At 42.1% G+C, this 22627-nt stretch overlaps 1 protein-coding gene across 7 annotated transcripts in view; it reads right to left on the bottom strand.

Moving 5' to 3' along the window:
• Nucleotides 1–22627, bottom strand: part of RBFOX2 (RNA binding fox-1 homolog 2) — a 173552-nt gene that overhangs the window by 11457 nt on the left and 139468 nt on the right. For 2 of the 7 annotated variants that reach the window (XR_004357379.1, XR_004357378.1), the window contains exons 5-11: nt 16777–16869; nt 13937–13997; nt 11532–11585; nt 11297–11389; nt 10037–10169; nt 2319–4736; nt 2067–2109 (exon numbers count right to left, since the gene is read on the bottom strand). Coding sequence is in view for 3 of the 7 variants with exons in the window: in XM_032689497.1 (XP_032545388.1) it covers nt 2067–2109; nt 10037–10169; nt 11297–11389; nt 11532–11585; nt 13937–13997; nt 16777–16869 (477 nt within the window). In the remaining 4 variants the exon portion in view is untranslated. The remainder of the gene's footprint in view (nt 1–2066; nt 2110–2318; nt 4737–10036; nt 10170–11296; nt 11390–11531; nt 11586–13936; nt 13998–16776; nt 16870–22627) is intronic. The other 5 variants (XM_032689498.1, XM_032689499.1, XR_004357380.1 and 2 more) reach the window with 4 other exon arrangements.

Raw genomic sequence — 22627 nt, 5'->3', positions numbered from 1 at the left:
CACAGGGATGTATTTAGCATGACCAGCAGGTCCAAATACACCAAAACAGGGTGAAGGAAAGAGGAGGAACTATTACAACTATTATTCATTATTTCATAAATCCTTTCACCAAGCTCTGGGACCTGTACAGAGTAAAGCAGACACTGTACAGGTTGCCTCATCCAGCTGATGCTCCTGTTCTCCATAACCCAGTGCCCACCTACACAATTCCATAAATGCATCTAAAGCCCTGCTCAGTTTGTCCAATGCACCAGATATTTTCTCTCGCTATTCCTGTTCACACAGAAGTTTTAACTGATATGCAGAGCTCATCCGTAACCTCAGTTGCACAGTCCTTAAAACCCCTATTTCTGGTGCCACTCGCTTCAGGTACTCCAGGAAATATAAACTATAACAGAGTAGAGCATCTGCAATAAAGAGGAACAATCCCGTTTCCCAATTAAATAAATAATTATTTGAAAAAAAAAAAAAAGGTCCTTGCTAACTTCACCACTTTCCTCCAGTGCCACACAGCCAAACTGCAACAGAAGACACCACTGAGGGACAGAGTACCTGAAACCCAGGACAGCCATGCAAACTCCCACTCCCATCTATTTGATTCCACAGGGACAGGTTACCCACCTAGGTTCAGGTTTTTAAAATCTTTAGCCTCATCTCAAAAGAGATGAATCTGTCTGAGCTACTTGCAATGATGTTAAGTCAGAGACCTTTCCATCACTGGGACAGTTTAACCACTGCCTCCACAAGGAAACAGGAACTAATGAGAAGGCTTATGCATTTTTACTGGGCAGTAACAACCAAAAGGACTGTGTAAATCAAGATTATACAGACTTTTGGATTGTCCGGGGAACATGTGAGAGAGGAACACAAGCCTAGATGTTGCTTATATTAATTCAAAGTTCTCTTTCTCTGGCTATCTGGCCAGTGTTGCTGGGACTATGCTGAACCCTTTCCCCATGTAGCACTTGAGCCTTCAGACCTAACTGCCTGTATTAGTCAGGTATTCACAAAAGCCCAAATTCAAAATGACTCTTCTGCAATGTTACTGTCCTTGGCTCATCAACAAAGCAATTTTTTTTTTTAAATTCCTTCTTTAATGTTAGATGACAGCTTTTTCAGTACTGTCTTATATTCTCTGAAATAATACAAACATGGAAGAACAACATACACAGGAAGCTGCAATCCCAACTAAAGCAGCATTCCAATTACTGAGCGTGTTAATGTAAATAAATGAGCACAATGCAATTCAGCTCAAAATAAGTCCATCTTCTCTTCCACGCTTCAGGTCCATATTAGGTGATCAATCCAAAGAGAGCGGGAGGAAATCCAACACTACAGCTTACTATGCCAGTGTATCCTATGGTATAAGCCTCCCTTTTTCTTTTTTTCCCCTTCCTGCCTTAGACAGGCACACAAAAAGTATGTTGCTGGCCCTCTTTACTTCAAAGAGCCTTAATACCCCTAAGGCACAAGCATACACATAACCCTGGAGAAACGTGTAACTCATGGTACCAGTTAGATACGTTCGACCACCTGCCAAGTTTAGGCAGCGAGCCCAATTTTAGGATCTTCTATTTGTCATCTCTCAAATGTGTCTTCTCCACCCCCAAACTGCCATATAACAGAATTTAAGAAGCAGAAAGGGCTAGAATCCCTTCTGGTATTTCTGTATTAGAAGGGTGGCATATGTGCACCAGGAATGAGCATGAATGAATTAAAAGAGGTGACAGGACAACGGTGTCCATTGCAGCAGGTGCTTCTAACATGGTAATGGGACAAGCATGACCTTGTTAACCCTTCCACTGAATTTATGTTTTGTTGGGTTTTTTTTAGTTTTTGTTGTTTTGGTTTGGGTTTTTTTATTTTGAATGAAATGCCACTCAGTATGAAATCTGGACACACGCCACCCTGCTACAGCGGGGGCTTGGATCACACGTGAGTCTGCGCTGCCCTAAAAAAGCCTCTGTTCCCATCTCTAATGTGGTGCTGGAATGGTTAGTATAATTCAGTTTGTTCCACTGCAATCCACAATCTGATTGGTTGGCAGGTCACACTGGCACTCCTACCTGAGGTATTTTAGCGCTAATGATTGGTTCCTGTAAGACTATTCTATAACAGAACACAGGAAGAGCAGTTCAAAAAAACACAGCTGTGGAAAGAAACAATCATACAAACAGCCCGCAGCGGGGCTCACCAGCCTTTTCTTTCCAGTGGATGCAAGCACGCTTTTCACAGGCAGGAGCAGTCTTCGCATGGGTGGGTTTGTTTGGGTTTCCCCCCCACCACCCAGATTGACCCCATTGTAGAAGAAAGATAACCTTTCTTATGATCCAAAATGAAGCCCTCTGCATCCTGGGGCAGGTTGTTTTATCAATTCAGGTGTCTTGCCAGAGTGGGACGCATCCAACAACAGATGGAATGCCTTCTTCATAGAAGAAATGGCTAGCAGGATGGTTGCCCCAGGAAAGAAAAAAGGAGTGAGGAAAAGGAGGAGGAGGAAAATGAGAAATTGGTGCGTAGCATATATGCAGAAAAAGCAGCCCAAACTTGGGACACTTCCCTTTCATCTTGTCTATGACTAACCACTCCCTGCCAGCTTAGCTCCTTTTTCTACCCTTCCTTCACACAACCCTATGGGCTCAGACGTCCTAAGAGAACCTCAATTTAACTTCCCCCCAGTCCTAACTGAAGTATCCTCTGCCATCTCTTCCAGAATCTGGACAAGTCTATCACACCAACCAGAGGGATGGAAGCACTGCAGTGAAAAGCACGACAAATCAGTGGGGCACAGGGACATCGCAATCATTCCACCTGTGACAAAGAAATTGTTTGGAAAGGCAATTTCAAGTTTGGATTATGACAACTTTTTCCTGAGTTCCACTGGAGGGCTTTGAGCAGCAATAACATAGGAAAAAGCACCACCATCTACCTTGATGGAGTTCCCTCTTCTATCAGCCTGCTTTCTGACAGAGAGACCATAGCCACCAACAGCAGTCATCAGAAGTCCACCTAATGGTTCTAACCTGACTTGGGGGCTTGCTTTTGTGTTACGTGATGGTAGTGCACTGCAGTACCAAGTCGTTACGGGTATTCTTCATTACTGAAGTCTCTGTCCTTAAAACATGTTAAGCCTCTCTCCCCACCTGCAACAGAAGCTCTGAAGGAGCTTTCTCAAAAGAAGCAGGGAGTAACCCTGGCCAGTCTTTCCTTTCAATGTGGCAGACTCTTATACACCACACTGAGGGAAGAGGCACTAAGCATCAATCATTTTCTTGGTTACTTGCTGTAGCAAAGTCAGTGGTGGGTAAAGCTAGTGTTTTAGGCGTGAAGCAGGAAAACCCAGAATCTTCTGTTGTCTTTGACACAGTTTTATAAAGAAACACTTGACTAGGCAGATCAATTTTTAAAGGACTGCACACATAATAGTATACGTAAGAATGAAGAAATGCACCCAGTATCTCTATGCTCAGAGAGCACATCTTCCAACTAGTGTACCTGGCCTGGGAAAAGCACCTCTACGAGACTTGATCCTCTACATAAGCCCACAAAATCCAAAAGTTAGTTCCATCCATTATCCTGAGTCTAACCCCAGGATCCTCTTTATAAATGTCAGGAATAGCACCTTCAAAGGAATGGGAACGTGAAATTCATGCTGATAACTGTGCCACTACCCAGTACAAAACTTCCCCAGCTCCGAAGAGCTATGACCTACAATATCACAAAAGCAAACTCCACTAGAGCTAGGCAGGCCACAAGTTGCAATGGCAGTAGTGAACCTGAACGTATTTGCTTTGAAAGGCATATTCCTGCTCTGCAACAGCTCTCCCCCTCCCACTTTTCTCACTGGCCAGTTCGAATACCTCCATCTACAACCCACCTAGGTAAACAGAGATGCCCTGGAGATTTGCAATACAGACTGACTGGGTAGGACAAAGACAATGACAGGACGAAGTCTCCCATGGTATTACAGCTAATTCCCAGACAGGAGGAGGCTGCTGACTCTTGTAACCGAACATCTAAACATATTTGTACTCTACAATTCCCCAAAGAGATGAGAGAATCTGGCCTATTTAGGTACCATTTCTACTAGCAAAATCAGATGTCAGTTTTCACTCTAGCATCTCAGTCTCCATTTTTAATCAGTCCCAGTGTCTTCCCCAAAGGGAAAATCTCCACATCCCAGTGGCACATGAACATTTTTAAACATACAGCTTGCTCAGTTTAGTGTGGGCTGCACAAATCAAACCTGAAAGGGCCCCAAGAGGGAAAAGAAAGGGGAGGGTGAAGGGGGAGAAGGAAAGGGAAGGTCTGAGGCTAAACCAGTCCTGTTATTTTTATATTCAAATTATGAGAGAAGTGTTGAGAGAAATTTTAATTTGCTAGTCATCTCTCAGGCTGATTAGTACCAGTGTGCGTGTGGGGGACAGGACACCCAGTGAACTGACCCTGGCAATGATCAGGAAACCCAAAGGCTTAGGTCTTGCACCCAGGGGCAAGCGCAGTGACAGAGAAGCATGCTTGCATTCCTAAATATATAAATATATATATATCCACAAGGAAGAAGAAAATGAAAGTAAATGATATTTAAAAAAACAAACCAAACCAAACAAACAAACCAAAAGAAAAAGAAAACAAAAAAAAAAAAGGCTGGCTTGTCAGGGGTTGGGGACGAGAAGGCTCCGGTGTGTGTACTTACATAGAGGTCAGCACCGTAAAATCCGTCCTGGTAAACCACACTGCAGAAAATCCACACAAAAACAAAAAAACAAAAAAACAAAAAACAAAAGAACAGAAAACACATTCCGGTTATTGAGGACGGCAGCATGCACATGCGTTTTACACAGGCAGGTGATGTATGAATCCACAACCTGGGCTTTTGGCAGGAGCAAATCAGCAAGAGAATGTGTGTGCGCACGCACGCTAGACGGCTCCAAGTCATCTTCCATGGCATGCAAAGGGGGAAGGGGCGGGCAGAGGGGGAGACAGTATGCGAAGGAGAGAGGGAGGGGAACCACCATCTTGTACAATAAATATAGACTCAAAAAGATCTGATGTCCTGAAGAAGAGAAACAAGGGTTTAGAAACCTCCACTCTTGGTTATTTTCCTGGAATGATTTTAGTTACCCCCTAAACACGTGGAAACATTGGCTTCCTGAAGTGGGTTTGTGAAATTGAGGAGCCCCTCAGAAGGCATCCCACGGGGACTGGAATCACCTATGTCAGGAAGTGTGGTTCAGAGACTTGTGCCTGATTACATATTTCAGGCTTCACAGGGCTGCATGACTTTGTTTCTGACATCCATACATCACCTGCTTTTACCCTGCACATTAGACATGCGATAAGATTTGGCTGATCACACAAGCATGCAAAGTATTATTATTCAGCATCTTAAAGAACCGATGCAACACCTCAGGAAAACAAGTCAATCAATTCTGATCAAAGTAAACACAGAGAAATGTAATTGAAAAGAAAAAACCAAAAATACCCACAATGCATTGCTTTCACAAGCAGAGATAATGAGCTAAAAAGGTTAGGTGACTGGTCCAAGGTCCGAGAATTGAAAGGTGCAGTGGGAGTCCCTGGTAGTAACAACCTATTCCATAGCAGAAAGGAGCAACTGGAAGGGTTTCCATGGGATGGTGCTTTTTCTGCTTTAAGCCATAGTTTTCTTTCTCTCAGAACTTCAAGCAGGAAAACTGTTAAACAGAGCCTGGGGTTCCCAAAGAGCTGCTCTTACCAGAGCATTCACTAGCTTAAGACTATGCAGCTCGCTCTGGGGACAGGGGTTGGGGAAGGATGAGGAAGGAAGAGAGGGTATGCCCCCCACCCAATTTGAGTTCAGCGTGTGCTTCACATACTGAGGAATTTCCTCCTGCTTCGTCCTCTCAATAGCTCTGCACAAACTTGCTCAAGGCTTTAAAAAGCATTAGCCCCACCATCTGTGATGTTCATGGATCTGATGTGTATGACTTACCCATAGCATTAAGGAAAAAGAAGGTATGGAACACTAGCTATTCTTTTGACTATTATTTTTTACTTATCAGATGAAATGTGAAATGCTGCCAAGAGCCTGCCACCCTCAGACACCCACCTATTGTAAGGCACACACACGCAAAAAAGCCCAGCAGATCTCGCCAAAATTCTGCATGCTATTACTAAAAAATAAAATAAAATTAAAAAAAAAATCTTGCCATGTTAGCTACTGCTTGAATAATTTAGTCTTGCTGTCTTCCCCAGGAAAAGTACACTCCATTCCCAATGGACAAAGTTACTGTAGTCTCCAAGAGCGCTGGGAGCAGGTATGAAGATAGAGACCCTTGTTAGAGGAAGAGGGGAGCCACTTCAGCAGGGAGAAGCAGGCCATAAGATCATGTTTGTTGAAGCTAAATTTTTACAACCACATAACAAAGAATTTGGCTCCTGGGGCAGTGACTTACATTGCTGGGTTCTCTATCTAGGACCAGGAGTGTTTTAGCAGTGATACTCCACCTGCTCCTGCAGGAAAGGCAAACGCATGACAGAGGAAGTGACTTGGTTTATGAACAGGTTAGCAGTTTTAACAGTTATTCCGAACACAATCAGTTGGATGAATATAAGCATTACCACATTGGATCAGGCCACTATTTCTGTCAGCAAGAAATGCTAGCATCAGCTCTCCAGAGAAAACTGCAAGGAACACTAATAACAGGTAAGAGTAAGACTTCCTGGATCAAAATAACCAAGCACACGTGCATCCTCCATCTCTCCTTTAGTTAGGACTTGACTGACATCAACTCGCAGGGTTGAAATTTAGCAAGGTTTGTTTATATGCTAGAATATCCATATTTGTTGCTTCTTAATGCTCATAAAAACCTGAGAGAATTCCATCATTTGAGAACCACAGAGGCCATTCTGGTAATGTAGCCTGACCAGAAACATAAAGCAGTCCAGCAGCCCATCAAATCTGCGTCATCTGCAAAAAACACACTAACTGAGCTAAAACACATCCACGGGAAAAAGAATTATGCTGGTTTTGTAAAGCAGCCAGCATATCATTTAGGTGTACCAACAGTTGACTGTGCTGTAAAAAGAACCAAAAAACCACTCCAAACCCCCAAAGCTCCCTGTTGCCTTGTACCTAGTCTTTTATCTGCTGCGGCTTTGAACCTGTGAATCCTCTATATATTTATACTCCTAGACTAAATTACTCTTTACTAAGGCAAGTCCACTCTTCATATAGGTACTTAATGACCACAAACAAGTCAAAGACTAACCTACAGTTTGAGAAATAAAATTTATCAAGCTTATTTAGCTTCCAGAGTTTTACAGTAGGCAAGTTTTTTCCCCACTATCTAAATTCTTACAGCTTTTGGTCTGAAGTGTAATTCGTCAGCATTCTCATTTAAAAAGCGTGGCTGCTACAAATCAGGGCAATATTCCAGTACAGTTTTTACTCATGCTATATATCAGAGGTCTCCTTATTTCTAGTGAGTGGTATCTCAGTTATAAACTGAAGGTGGCATTTATATTCAAAGTCAGGCTCAGGTGACTATCTAACACCATCTCCAAGAGTCTAAGCAACTGCTTTCTGAGGTATGGACAGCCTTCCCTGGATGAACATCCATGTCCGTACATAAGTATGGAAATTCCAATTACACATTGGTAAATCTTAGTTTGAGTTCTTGAAATAAATATTAAACCATTAAGAGCTACGATTTCTTGCACCTTCCTCTGGTCTAGCACTTGACACTGTCAAAACTTACTCTAACCTGAATGGCCCTCAGGTCTGATCCAGTATGGCAATACCAACGAGCTTTTATTAATCTATATTCTGTATTTTTTAAATTCTGCTAAGCTCTCAAATGCAGTGATACCATTAAGTTTTGTAATTTAAACACCACTGAGGTTTGTGAAAACCAATTTCTTCCACCAGGTTTGAGTTAACCTGCAGCTTATTTTACCGTCATCTTCCACATTACTCACTATGTCTTGGTCACTCATGTGTTGCTGACTGATCTTGTAGTGTCATCTTTCCACTGGTCAGGAAGAAACTAAATGATGCAGGGCAAGGTGTCAGGAACATGTGCCTGTCCCTGACCCCACAGAGGTCAACAGTGCCCACACATGGAGCAGTGGCTGTCCAGGTTACTGCAACATGGAATTGAATAGCACATTTTGTATGATTCCACTAGGAAACAAATTTGGTCTACAAAATATCTTTTGGAGACTCAGACTATGATGACAAAAAACATCAGCAGTTAATTACACCCCAGTGCTTGGACTAGGGACAGTCCTGGGCCATCTGTGAACCTGCCTTGCTTACTGCTGCCCTTGTCAATGTTTACTACATAGTGTCCTGCCCATGAAGACATGGAATCAGTCAGCACAGTCAAAAAAACTCGATGTAATGTAAGTAAATACAGACATGAGACAGTATTTGGGATGGCTAATAAATGGAGCCCGGCCCATATTCCAAATGGAAATAAACCTTTTACAGGGACTCAGGCTGGATTTATATCAAAGACAAGCCCTCCCAGTGCCCCACTCACGACAGTCTCTTCCTAGGAAAGCTTAGCCATTACTCCCAGGGATGAAGAGCACATTTCCTCTCCCTGGTGCAAATATTTCATATTCTGCTAGACGGCAGCACTTAGCTCAGTTTTGCTTCTCTGTTAAGCTGTGGAGCACTTCCTAAGAAAACTTGACTGGGTCATTTTTAGAGCAACAGACAAGTTGCAGGTCAGAGGTTATGGTTAGAGGATAACATGAACTAGAAGTGATAGAAGAAAGAGGTGGAACCCAGAAGAAACACTGTTCAGAAGACCAACATTCAGGCAGGAGGTTTCATTTAAAGTCTTCTGGCAAATTAAATACAAACATTGTCTAGCTTTGCTCTCTGGCAAATCTGGCAGATACATGACCACTGCAGCTTGCTTCCTTGAGCTCCACTTTAAATATCAGATGGGACTCTAAAAAGAAAGGGCCACAGAAGCTCTCACCACTTAATCTGGTATAGAAGGTACTCTAAGTTTATCAGGCCAGCTCCCTGAACTGATGTGTGTGGATTCCACCTTCCTTTTTAATAAAAGATCTGTGATTTATTTTCTTCCCTTTTGGGTCTAGTCTAAAGAAAAAAAAAAAAAAAAGGGTCAGTCCACTTCTCTGTCTCGGAGGATTCATTACTACTCCTGTTCTTTCTGAGAACATTGCCTGGAAAATATGGCAAGTAAAACTCCAGAGACAATATGAATAAAGCATCCTCAAAATCAGAAACAAACAAAAAAAAAGACAGTTTGGAAGGGATTTGCTGATTTATCTGTCATTCCATCACATTTACACAAATCAACAAAAACCCCAAACAAAACTCACATACGGACCTAGTTCCCTGTACTTTTAAACAGTGGAATATTCTTTTGTAACAGCATCTATTCCACTGCATTACTAGTGAAAAGTCTGAGGGCAAAGAATGCTAAGGCCATGCATTCACTGCTGCTTCATTGCACTTTTATTTTCCCTACATCCCAAACACTCCCAGCTTTAAATTAATGGACTTGATTAATCTTTGTTTTAAACCTTTTTAAACCGTCTCCAACAAAGAAAGCAAATCCATTGTGGGTAACTGGCTCTTCTGTGTCCTACTGCCAGATGGTGAGGCATGAAGGTAATGGATAATATTCCTCAATCCGGGATATGAAAACGCAAATGGAGTGCAAAGAGCAGAACCTTTTCAGGAATTTTAGATCTCTTTGTGTCCTTCTCAGCAGCACTATAACATTTGGGTCAATGGATGACAAACGCCCCATAGACAAATTGAGAAATTATGAGAAGGAATTCATCAGCGCTTGAAGCTGTCACAAGTACTGAAAATTGTTTCAATCAAGAACTCAACACAGAAAAATTTAGATTTGCCCCCACTGGATTCCATCATGTGCAGAATGCTCTGGCACTAGCAATATCTTGACTCTCACCATCCAGACAATTTTAGGGTTTTTTTGTTAACTGATTAGCTATTTGACACAGTTGTGCAGAGCACTCTGCTCTTGTGACCTGTGCTTACCCTGGGTAGGCAGGGATGGCCGTGGGAGGTACCGCCCGGACTGCCCCATACACTGTCCTTCCTCGGCCCCTCAGATGGGCGCCCCGAAATGCGGCTGCTGTGGTGGCTGCAGTTGGATAGGGGAAGCCTGGAACTGCAAAGACAGACAAAGTGGAAGGTGAAAAGGATCTGAGGTCTTTCCTTGAGAACAACCACCTGCTTCAAACAAAGTGACACAATAGCTCCACAGCAGTGGGACGTTTTGCATCAATCCTGCAGAGGGACATGCTTATAACCCAGCAAGCATCCCATACAGACTTCCTTCTACACCATGGCCCTTTGGGGGGAGAAGGGTTGCAGAGAGGTTTGGCATGCAAGAGGTTAATGTTTTGGCATGCCTTACCCACCCCAAACAGGGTTCCAATCCCCCCACCTTCTGACACCGCCATGCAGTCTGGTTAGAGTCTGAGAAGCGCGGGGAGTTACTATCAATACAGCACGCGGTTCTTCCAAAACTGCAGAGGCTCTTTAAAATAATTGGTCAAGAGGCCCTTAAAGTCAACCAACTTACATCAGTCTCTTCCCTCCTTTCCCCTCCCACTCTTTGCCACCCAATCCTCTGTATGTTCATTTTAAAGCCTGAAAGACAAGATAGCCCATATAACAGCAGCAGAAATTTCCCATAAAGTGCCAGTTTACTGAGAGCCCACCTTCATTTAACAAGTGTGACCAATAACCAGCACCACATATAGTGATGCCTATATTATTATGCTTTAAACTGGAGTAAACTGGCTCGTGAAGAAATGACGTAAAACCTCACAGGCATCTGCAAACACGTAATAATCAGATACCGAGAGGGAACGAGTCCCAGGGCACAAACCAAAGCCAACCCAACGTGCGTCCAGGTACATGCCACTAGGGGCCCTGCAGACTCGCGGTTTAGCAGCTTGTATAATATGTACTTTAGGGATTTGTCTGTTTGGTTTCTTCGATTTCTACAGCGGGGGGAAGGGGGCAAGGGAATGGCCTATTGCTCACACACACCCTCCCCTTGTTCTGCAGCTTCCTCGTTGTTCAGAAAGACACATTCAGTAGTGAAGCAACACACTGCAGATGAACAAGTTACAGCAACTGCACAGTATACTTTGGCTCAAGGTGAACTCATTCCCAGCGAGACCCATCCTTTCAAGTATATATTATACAGATTGGAGAGAAGAAGGGTAAAAGGTCATTGTTAACTCAAGCACAGTAACAATACAGGGGTCAACAGGGGTTACTTACTGATTAAAGGAATGTAAGTGTTAATACCCCCCCTTCCTGAGAGGGGCACTGCGGCGTCATTGCCGAGCGAGACATCTGCTTGAAAGCTGGACGCTATTTTAATTTTAAAAAGAATAAAAAAAGAAAAAAACAAAACAAAACCATAAAAAGGTTATAAAGAAACAGCAGATTAAGAACATAAACAAACACCACTGCAGTTAAATGGCAGAAGTGGAAGTGTCTACTTAAGCTCTACCTGCATATAACTCAGGGCCGTACACCGCTCCAACCACAGGACTCAACTTCCAACCTGAAACAACAAAGACTGCAGTGAATGCCAAAATCTACACCAAGAGAAGGAATGGGCAGCATGGGTAGGGGGAACGGTCTCTTGCATGCGGCCCCAGCTTCACATGCATAGCTCTTTCCAATTTCTGCTTCGCCTCAATCCCCCTTGGTGTAGATGGAGGCCAACTGCCTTTTTCTAATGTCAAGTTCTAGGTACAGGTCGCTGTATCAGAGGGAACAGCAAAACATCAGCTGATCCGCAGCACGGCAGAGGCACTGCTGAGGGAATGCCAACTGCCTTATACGCATATTCGCCGTGAGCACCATGCGACCTGGCATTCCCTGCTGAACCTTGCTGCCAACTCCTCCCTCCTTTACCAGGAACACCGCAGATCCAAGCCCTCTCTAAAGCCACTGGCCCAGACTGTCATCTCAGGCAAGTCAACCTATAGCCTTGAATTCTCAAAAAACCCTTCTGTCTTGTTTCCTAGAGAACTGCTGAAAAATAACAGTGTCTGAATTTCCTCATTAACTGCTTTACACAACTGTGGTTCATAAAGCCAATTTGCATTCTGTTCATCTCACATTGTCTTCTCTCTGTTATTTTAGTATTTCCTGTCTTCTTTGTGCTGCTTTTCAGGTGAAAGCCTTCACAGAGAATTGATTTTAATATAATCTGGATAACTGGCAAGAACTGCAAATCATCAACATACGATGATTCCCTACAAGAGAATAGGGTTAAAATCTATGGGTACGAGGAGGAACATATTTCCAGTCAGATCTAGAAACCTATCTGTCCTTTTTCCCTCCATCTCTCCAAGATGGGAGAAGAAGGGGTGTAAAGCTAACAACATATTCTGGTTGGCTTCCACAAAGCATTCCTTTCAGGAAAGATCTCAGCTATTCAGCTAGGAATCACACAGGCTTTATTATTTAAATAAATCCATACTCTTCCTCTGTCTTGGAGCCCTGGTGCACTTACTGAACTTTAACACCTCAAACCACTCCAGAAATCCACCTTTGTGAACTGCAGCCCATCAACACCACCCCTTCATCTGCTGGCAGGTTATCAGTGAGAGATGCAGTGCAAGCTCCCTCTGTAAGAACAGGCAGGCTTCTGCTGCACTGCCCACCTTGATGGCAAAATACTCCAGTGGTTGCAACGAGTGGATTGGGAATCAACGCTCAAACTTACTAACAGTGGTACACCCACTTGTCAGTATGCCCTAAGCCTGGCCTAATACTACACCTTTGCATAGCTTTGAAGTTGGCTTTAAACTGCTGGCTGCAAAAGCAAAATATTCTTGCCTCTTATCAGTTTCACAAGTACGTCAAGTTTTGTTACCAAACAGTCACATGCATGACACTTTATGCCCTTGTTTTCAGGACAATATAGCACGGCTGCATTGCCTTTTGCTACAAAATCCTTTCAGGTACTGAGACTCAGAATCCCAGCCCTTTTGCCTGGCTCTGTTTCCCCAGCTCTGCACCCAAAATAAGATTTATTTGCCAGGAGCCACTCAACAAGTCAGCAGCAGAGGCACATATAAAATTTTTATCTTCTGACTTCAGAGTCTTATGTTATAATCAAAAAAGGTTCTCACACTAGCAACAAACTACCTGTACGCAGTTTCCTGCCTTGCTGAAGCTGTTTGGGAACATTTTCAGCCCAAAAAGGACTTTCCTGCCTGTTTCAGGACAAAGACTCAGATTCAAAATCTTTATCAAAGCAGCATTCATTTCTGCTGGGAGAATTACTTTTTATGCTATATATGCCTATGCAATAAAATTACTGTACAGAGAACCACCAAGATATCCCGATGAAACAGGATTCTTCATTATCCAAACAACTTGGTCTTTCTCTATTTAGGTTCGCTAGAAAATTACTGAACACAAGCAAAATCCGTAACAAAAAGAGAGCACACAAGCAGTGCAAAGCCTCTGTTTTCCTCGTTGCTTGGGGACAGTTGTAGTTTTACAGACAGAACCTAAACTGAGATATAGCTAATTACGCATCTTAAGTTATGCTTCTGCATTCATGTTTAGGTATCTATGTGATGGCAATGAGACACAGGAGCACTGCATATCCCACTGTACAGCATCAGCTTGCAGTAGTAGGGCAGGCAACTCATCACTCCTTGGCATCTTTACTTAGCTTGGCCATGTCAGGCATATCCCTACTTCTCTTTGTCCCCATTTCTCCATCTGGAAAATGGTATTTCTCCACAAAAACTTTCAGGTTATACTGAAGAATAAATTAGGGTTTGTGGGGTTTTGTCGGTTTCTTTTGGCCCTGAGGAGAGGTCATGACTTTTCCCTTTCGTCTTTCTTCAAACGTTTCAGCTCATCAATAGTACAAACAGTCTCTCTTACCATTTGCGTAAGGTGTGACCATCTTCTTATTGGTCATCACTCGCGCAGTGGCGTTGTTAACCTGAAAGTAAGAAAGGGGAGGGGGAGGAGAGGGAAGGAAGCATAGGACATTAGGGAAAATGGTGGAAAACTCAGATACCACACATACACACACACACACACACACACACACTATACTTCTCTGAGCAAAAAAAAATAATTTTACATTAATGCAATCTTTAAATTACTTTTAACAGTTGCCATTTAATTATAAAAGTTACAGCTAAATGTGGCATTTTAAAATTATGCATTAAACAAAAGGCCAACGAGAGTAAAGTGCAGATTCTCCACCGCCCTGCCATCCTTCGGCACAGGATTATTTACAGCTCAGTGATCCAAAGGCCAAAACTTGATGTTTTGTCCAGGTTCTGTTCAAGAGGCAGCAATAATTTCTGCAGCCCAGGGCAGGGGAGTTGAACCAGGTGACACACAAACCGACCTGTTTCTCAAGCTCACTGCTGGAATTGGGGCCCAGCAGGTCTCTGGCAGGCATGTTTTTGGATAGAAAAAGGTAGCTTGGAGTCCATCAGCTTTAGATTTGAACTCCCAAGGCTTGAAGAAGTCTCTGGAACACCACCAACTGTTTGGACGGTCTATATTCACTGATTTCTTCCCCAAAATTTTAAAATCTTTTTCCAGATTATTTTTTCCTTGTCACATATCTCATAGAGCAAAAAGAAGAAAAACATAGCAGCAGACCTGGGTCTTTTTTTGGTTTTATTGTGCCCTCCACCCTCTTTGCAGAGCTCTGTATAGTTCCAAGCAGTTTGATTGCTCAAGCAAGTGGGGTGTTACCACAGAGATGGTGCTGATAAAGAAAAGATGGACTAGTTTGGAAGCCAAGTTACTGCAGCCCTGTGTCAGACAGCCTCAAAGTTCCTGCAAGGAGGGTGAAGTCTTTATGTATCATCAGTAATTTACCAAAACCCATGCCAAATGCAAATTGAGGCCAGGGTGAAGAAGAAAAAAAGTGGATATAAAAATAAAAGCTGCCTCGGGCCCTTGAGACGTATGGATGGCGAGCGTACACAGGGTGGGGAGTCCAGAGCTACATTTTACTCTTGTTTCAGCCCCAAAACAATAGAAACATTACACATTTAAAAAGAGAGAATGGGAAACAACAATGATGAGACTGAGAGCATGCAGTTAAACACACACAGATAAAAAAAAGAAAAAAAAAACACCACAATTGATTCAGAGGGTGGGGAGGGGAGGAGTGAGGGGATAAGGTCTCACAAACAATCATTTAGATGGAGCGAGTGCCTGAAATCAGCTGCTACAGCAAAGTGCAACACAAGCACTTAAAGGAAAAATTGCCAGAACCGATCAGAAACCACCAGTCAGCAAAGAGACCAACAGCTGCATTTAACTTAGTAAAGAAATAAACTGGGGAGGGGGGAGAAACAAAAAGAGAGAAAACAAACAGTAACAGCTACAAACAGGTCTCAGATAGAAAGAGCAGCAGAAAGAAGGGGCAGGAAAGAGAGAAGAGGAAATGGGTGCATTAATAAAAACCAGCCAAACTGGAGTTCAGTAACTCTGAGTAAGATGTGCAAGGGGAAATCACCATGAAGTCAGTAATCAAACAGCTCAGACTGCTACAAAACAATATGTACATCCAAAGTCCAGGCGGCATTACTCAACAGCATTGAAAATAAAAGGGGGAGAAGGGGGAAGGAGGTGGGTGGGGACAACAAGTCAAATCACATTTCGTAGTGTTAATGTGAGATGGCAGATGGATTTTTTCTTTCTTAATTTTTTTTTGTAATTTTAAGAAAAATATATTAAAAAAAAAAAAAGAAAAAAAGCTTCTTCTCTAGCGCTTTTGTTTCACTTACCGCCAACTCGTACCATCGCCAGCATTGTGTATAGTTACCATGGAAAGAGTGAGTCAAGTGAAGGGCCCTAAACGCTAAACCATCGGAAAGGGAAATAAAAAAACAAAACAAAAAAAAAAGCAAAATATGCAGACATCTTACTCAAAAACGGTGGCTTTTTCTGTTTCAATATTCTTACTTTTTGGTTTTTTTGTTGGTTTTTGTTGTTGTTGTTGTTGTTGTTGTGGTTTGTTTGTTTTTATTTTAAGAAAGAGGGAGAGACGGATGATGCCAGTTAGCCTTCAACACAGTGGAACACCAAACCGGTAAATACCAGGCATGCCCAACATCTGGCCACGTTGGCCAGCCACACATTAACCCTTCCCTCCCCTGCGGCGAGAGCTAGAAGCTTTAAGGATTAGCTTTCACCGAGCCTACTTTTGACCATGGGCAGGTCAAGAAACCAGCAATGTGTATAGCACAGCCCACTTGGGGCTTCTGCCCCCATGTCTCCCAAACCCTCCCCACCACAGGCATCATCTCACACTTGCATGGAGGAGAACTGGCCTCAGAGGAAAGAGAGGATACTGACTGGCCCCCTGCTTTCTTTTTTGGACACAGAGTTAGAAGTTGGACAGTACTCTTTCAGTTAGTTTTGTTCAGGCCTGGTAACAGGAAATCGGAGCCTCGCAAACTGAAGCAAAGGAAAAATCAAGACAGCAGAAGGGCAAAAATTTGGAGTGGGTGGGAATAAAACATAATAAAAGAAGAAAGAAAAGAAAAAAATACCCAAAACAACAATAAAAATATTCTGTAAAGGGTGTAAACTTCTATACATTTCAGTGCAGGGAGGTGAAGGACACAGACACAAACACACACGCACACACGAGACTGGGATCCAAATGTGAAATAAGTGAGGCAAGACACAAAAAGAAATCAAAAGAATAAATATAAAGAAGAAATTGAATTACTGAAGACATGCACCTCGATTTTACGGCCCTCTACCACGGTGCCGTGTAATTTCTCCCTGGCCCTGTCTGCATCAGCACTATTCTCGAAAGTTACGAACCCGAATCCCTGCATGCAGCGGGAGAAGGGGGGAAAACATGCACATCGTTATATATTGAAATACTGATCTCTAGGTAAATAGAGAAAAAATATCACAGTATGAAATCAACATCAGCACAACTCAGCAATAACCTCCTAGAGTCACATTGTTGGTTCATGCATGTTTCATAAATGAAAGAAATTAAATTCAATAAAAAAAGGAACCGTAATCATAATAAGAATAATAAGAGTAATTAAAAAAAAAAGAAAACATAAAAGCAATTGAGGCCAGACCAAAAAAGAAGTACAAAGTTACTCGAGACAATTTTTCATTTTGTTTTGTTTTGTTTGGGTTTTTTTTTTGTTTATAAACACTAAACCCTGCTCCAACATAGGCAAGCTGGTCAAGCCCAAGCAGGGCTTCTCTCCCCTCTGCATGAACACATGCTTTGCAGGACCCCCACCCACCCCAACACAGTACAGGACATTGAGCAGCACTTTGTTCTCTTGAGAAACTGCTACAAGAGCAAGCAGCAATCTGAGTTCATGCCTGGCACCAGGAAGTCTGCGAAGCTTTGGGCAAATCAAACACTGAACCTTGCTTTTTCCACCTGTAAAATGGAGACAATAATAATTACCTACCTTAGAACACTGTTGAGAGGAAGGGCTCTTTGTAGAGCATCCCTTGTAAGCTCTTCCGGGCACAGCTCATGTCTACTCCTAAGCCTGTAACCTCCCTAATGGCATATGAGACCCTGAAAGTAAGCAGGGTTTCTAGGTGGCACCATCAAACAACATTACTTAATGTGAAGATTTAGAGTATCACATACTGTAGTGTCATCTCTGAGTACTGTGTTGGACTTGACTGTAAATCTAAACACCTAAATACCAATTCATCGGTCAAGGCAGGTTTTGTCTGACACTGCTGACCCACTGTTACCTCCCTTCTACCCTGCTACCCACCTTACTTTGGCTTTGTTCTGAGATGGCAACCTCTGGGCTGTGGATAGCAACAGATCTCTGCCTAGTTAGACCAGAAAGCTTCAGAAAAATTGACATGCCCTGCTTGGCGCAACCACAAAGGCTCAAGGACTGCTAAAACGTCGCTTTAGCTGGATGAATTTAGGTTTATCGCATCCATGAAGGCACACACAACACGCCTGTCCTGCATGCTCATGCTGCTGCCAACTCATGCAGTCGTGTAGCAGGGCAGGGTAAGAGATCATGCTTCCTTCCACAGAGATAAATGCGCTGACATTAAAAGAGAGCCAACATGACTAAGTGAATTAGGATTTTAACTAGTAACAAATGGCATCTTAATAAGGACAACTGTGATGAGATACTCTTCATGCCATTACAGAGAGCAGAAACAAACAAAAAATATTGTTGCATTCTGCTTTTAGGGTATCTTAAGAACAGAAGTAATTGGCTCCCGTGGCTTGGTATAAAGCAAATACTGATTTAATGTACTGGTTTAATCTCCACTAGCTTCAATACCCTCAGGAGCAGAACAACAAAGCTTATATTTGATGCAATGGAAACTCACAATGTTCATTGAAAAGCAAGGTGATGAGAGTGATCTATAGCTATGCCTGTCAGGGAAATGGCATGCTAGCCACTTGGCCTCTTCCATGCACCTCGGGGTCCCACATGTATGGACTGGACACCCCAAAAAACAAACAGCATAATGATTTCTAAGCATTGTTAGCAATGAGACACAAGCAAGCCATTATTCTTCAAGTGCTTTTTAAAGGTCTTTACAATACTAATCAAACAGTCCAAGTCATTTGACAAGATGGCTTTTACAACCCACAGCTAGGTTTCCAGCACAAAACTCTTACACATTTGTAAAACAGCGGGTTGGGGTTGTTTTTTTTGTTTTTTTGTTTTGTTGGGTTTTTTTGTTTGGTTTGGTTTTTTTTTTTTGGGGGGGGGTGTTGGTTTGGGTTTTTTTTTTTTAACTTCCCCCAAACCTCAAACAGCAATAATAAAAGAACTTAGCCAAGTAGTGCAATGTTGTGATCAACAAGAGTGCTCCTTTGGGCTCCAACCCAATAATCTACAGCTTCAGATAATTTCATTTCTCCAGCTATAAATAAGGAGCTATATATATATCAGACTGATGCCTTTTTCAGAACAGCATAAAAGTTTGCTGTTTAAATGATTTAAAATAAGAGCTACAAGACATAGAGGCTAATAAAACAGCCCAACTGCATATAACTCTCAAATATGTCACAGAGAACCAAAGGGAGTGCAGGGGGTGTAATAGCAAAGCTGATTATGAGGAATAGGGTATTGTGTCTGCTTCAAAGAACCCCTACAGAGAAAGGCAAGCCTGAGAAACAGAGCAACACCTTTCCCTTTGGTTGTGTATAATGGGGAAAAAGTATCTTCTAAAGGCTGGAGGAGGAGGGGAGGTAAGGACTGCAACACGAATCTCTATTTCCCTCTTCTCTTTTTACATTAAAATTTCTGTTTGTTCTAGACAAGCCTGTGGAGACTGAATGAAATTTATGTCTTCGGTGGTGATGTGAACTGAAAGCTGGAGTGCAGATGGAAGGTAATTTTTTAGACATTAAGCTGTGCAGGCTAGAACCAAACTAAGACTATTTTAATTCACATCTGCTTGCAATTAGTGAAGTCTGTATGGGTTTTTAAAAAACTACATTAGCATTAATTATCTTTAAACTGAGTAGGAATTTTCAGTATTTTTATTAAGTTGACTCAAGGTAGCATACAATCCACATGCAGACTATAGGAATATAATTAACAATGTGAATTAAACCAGAATTAATCTGATTCAGAACAACATAACTAATTAACCATATTGACAGATCAGTCCTTAGCAACTCACTTTGTTGAGAACCGTTTAATGTCAATGCTGAATTAATGCTTTATATAGTTGACTATGGCAGTCAGTATTTGTGCCCTCTTGGTTTGTCATATTAATGCATCTCTTACACATTCAAATTTTCATCAGGAAAAACAGGTGAGCCATGCTTGACATTTTTGTTATTTCAAAGTTTAAAAACTAGCAATTATATATATATATATATACACACACATATTTTTGATGTGGGAGAGAAAAAAGCACATACATATACTTTTTTTCCTTCTCATAGACGACCTGTAAAGAATAGGGATTAATTTGTAACTACACATATACAACAAACAATTCTCAGTTTTCCCTCCTCAAGGTTGTCTTGACCTTGGAAAAAAAAAGAAAGAAAGGAGGAAGGAAAAAAAAGAGATGGCAGGTATCCAATATTTACTAGCTTAGCTTTATAGCAGGTACTGGATTGCTCCATAGTAGTAGGTATGGAGCCAGAGGAAGGGAAGATCCTGGATAAAAGAAAGACTTAGGGTTTCTAAAATTTAGATTATACAAATAGCTTGGGTTTAATAATGCTGTTATGATAACAAGGCTGAAATTTTCAACAATTCCTCCCCATCAGTAACTGCCAGGAACTTCTCCCAAGCAGAAAATAAGTTTGACCCAGCGAACACTAAACTCCAGCAACATTTTTAGGATTAGTGAGTATTTTGCAGTACCAGACTAACCCCTTTTTACCCAAAGGTTTATTGAAAGGGCCTGAAGAGACCGAGTAACTGCCACCCTTTTAGTCTGGCCTCAGACTCTGCAATAAATAACAAGCAACATGATGAGCAGTGAAAAAAAAATAATAAATGTATATATAGTATTTGAACGTTTCCATCTCTGAAGAATGAGAAAGAAAATTTACCATGTAACCGTAAAGGGAGAAATCAAAAGCAGACGGTTCTCCTGGGTGTGGCCAGAACACAGAAATTAAACAAAAAACAACAACAAAAATAAAATAAAGTAAAATAAAAAAATAAAACCAAAGAAAACTAAACAGAGCCCCTTGAAATCCATGCACTGTTATCCCTTTGTTTGTCATGGAGTTTAGACCAGTTACCCCAGCAGCAGCATCTTTGCCTTGTACCACTGGAGCACACAGCCAGCAACCAGCCTTGCTGTCATCTGCTGCTGTGCTTGGTTCAAACCAAGTTTTTTTCTTTTGTTTCTTTTCCCTTATTTCCATAATAAACAAACTTTTAGAAGCCTGAAAAAAACGGCCAAAGAGGCAGCAGTTTAGGCTACCTGTTTGCAAGACATTTGGAAAGACTAGGAGGGTTTCAGCTATAATCCACCTGAGATGAGCAGGACTGAATGCACCGACAGCATCACAGCAAAAAATCCAGAAAACACGTTACTGAAGTCACACACACAAACGCACCCTTCAGTTGGTGAGAATCAGCATAAAACAAGCTGCCACCATTTCAGCAGCTCTTCCAGCTCCTCCCTGCCCTGTGCCTCACTTCGAGTGCATTAAAGCATACATGTAAAACACCCACCCGCGTACCTGTGTGATCTGGTGAGGCAGATACAGGAATTAATCTGGCTAAAAAAAAATGTAAATGTATCTTCGAAAAAACCCCACAGGGCTATTTTTAAGCTGTATCATTACTACAGTCCAGCTTGTGTCCCTCCACTGCCGATCCCTGCTGCAGAACAGAGGAGGGGGCAGAGGCTGGCAGTGGGCAGCGGGAATCCAGCCAGCACTGCTGTGCAGTGAGAGCTTGGGGCTTCAGGGCAGTTCCAGCCAGCCCAGGTCAGGGGCTTCACGGCCCATGTCATCCCTGGCCGTGTGCTGCTCCTCCTCCCTTCAATCAATCGTGGATCTCACTGTGTGGTCTGGGAGTTCAACAGGCTAAACTGGCTGAAAACAAGCTTATTTCTCTCTCTCTCCCTTCCTGCTGCATCAGTATTTTGCCAATTTAGCACCCTAGATTCAGTTCTCTACACAGTGAAACAAGCACTACTGGGAAGGTGCTCCCACAGGAGCAGTAAGCCAGCCTATACTATGAAAACATCAACTTCAGCCTGAAATTCAAGTTTAAATAAACCAGTTCGGCGTATGGACTAATTTAACTCGTTGGTTTAGTATTGCAGACTTCAAGGCATAAAACTACTTCAGTGAACTAGGATAAGGGGACACCAGTCACGTCTCCTTCATGCCACTGGCATTCTAACCGGATTTGGTGACCTGAGAAGGTCACGCTGGTTGCCAGTACTTAATTTGTTTTTAAGCCTCTTTGTGTTAACAACACAATTTGTATTTCTGGCTCAACTGATGAAATCTGAACAAAATTTATAAAAATAGAATTAAAATGAAAATAAGACCTCTAATTCATTTTATGTAAGAAGGGGCTTTCCACTGACGGGAAACTAGGCCCAGAACAAGAGTGGCTCAACTCAAAGCACCTAATCCATTAAAAGAGAAGTAAATGCACACTCAAGCATACAATCTTTAAGGCTTAATTATCAAAATCCGTATTCATATTTTTATCTTAACTTACAGTTAACTGCAAACATAAAATCCCACACAGCTTCCTGCACAAGCTTTTAGTTAGGACAGGTTTACTTACATAAATCCAAACGCCAATAGATGCAATTTCTTTGTGAAGACAAGATGTAACCTACTACACAACTAAGTTTTTAATTAAATATGAAGCACTTCAAGTCACTTCAGTCCTATACAGGAACTTGGAGATCTGGATCTTCCAAGTGGAAAGCAGTGAGGGACAAACTTACAGTATCCCGAAACCATGAGCTCATCTGCACTGATATGAACTCTTATGATTTAAAAAGCTACAAAAAAAAAAAAAAAGCTCCCTATTCAGCTAAGATTTTGCTATGTGCTTATGCACTCTTGGTCTCTGAATGTCATCGAGGACACATCTTGGAATGCCACATGGTACACAG

Source organism: Chiroxiphia lanceolata, chromosome 5 (assembly GCF_009829145.1).
Source record: "Chiroxiphia lanceolata isolate bChiLan1 chromosome 5, bChiLan1.pri, whole genome shotgun sequence".
Lineage (NCBI taxonomy): Eukaryota > Metazoa > Chordata > Aves > Passeriformes > Pipridae > Chiroxiphia > Chiroxiphia lanceolata.
The sequence above is the reverse complement of the archived record's forward strand: the minus strand, read 5'-3'. Positions and strand labels throughout refer to the sequence as shown.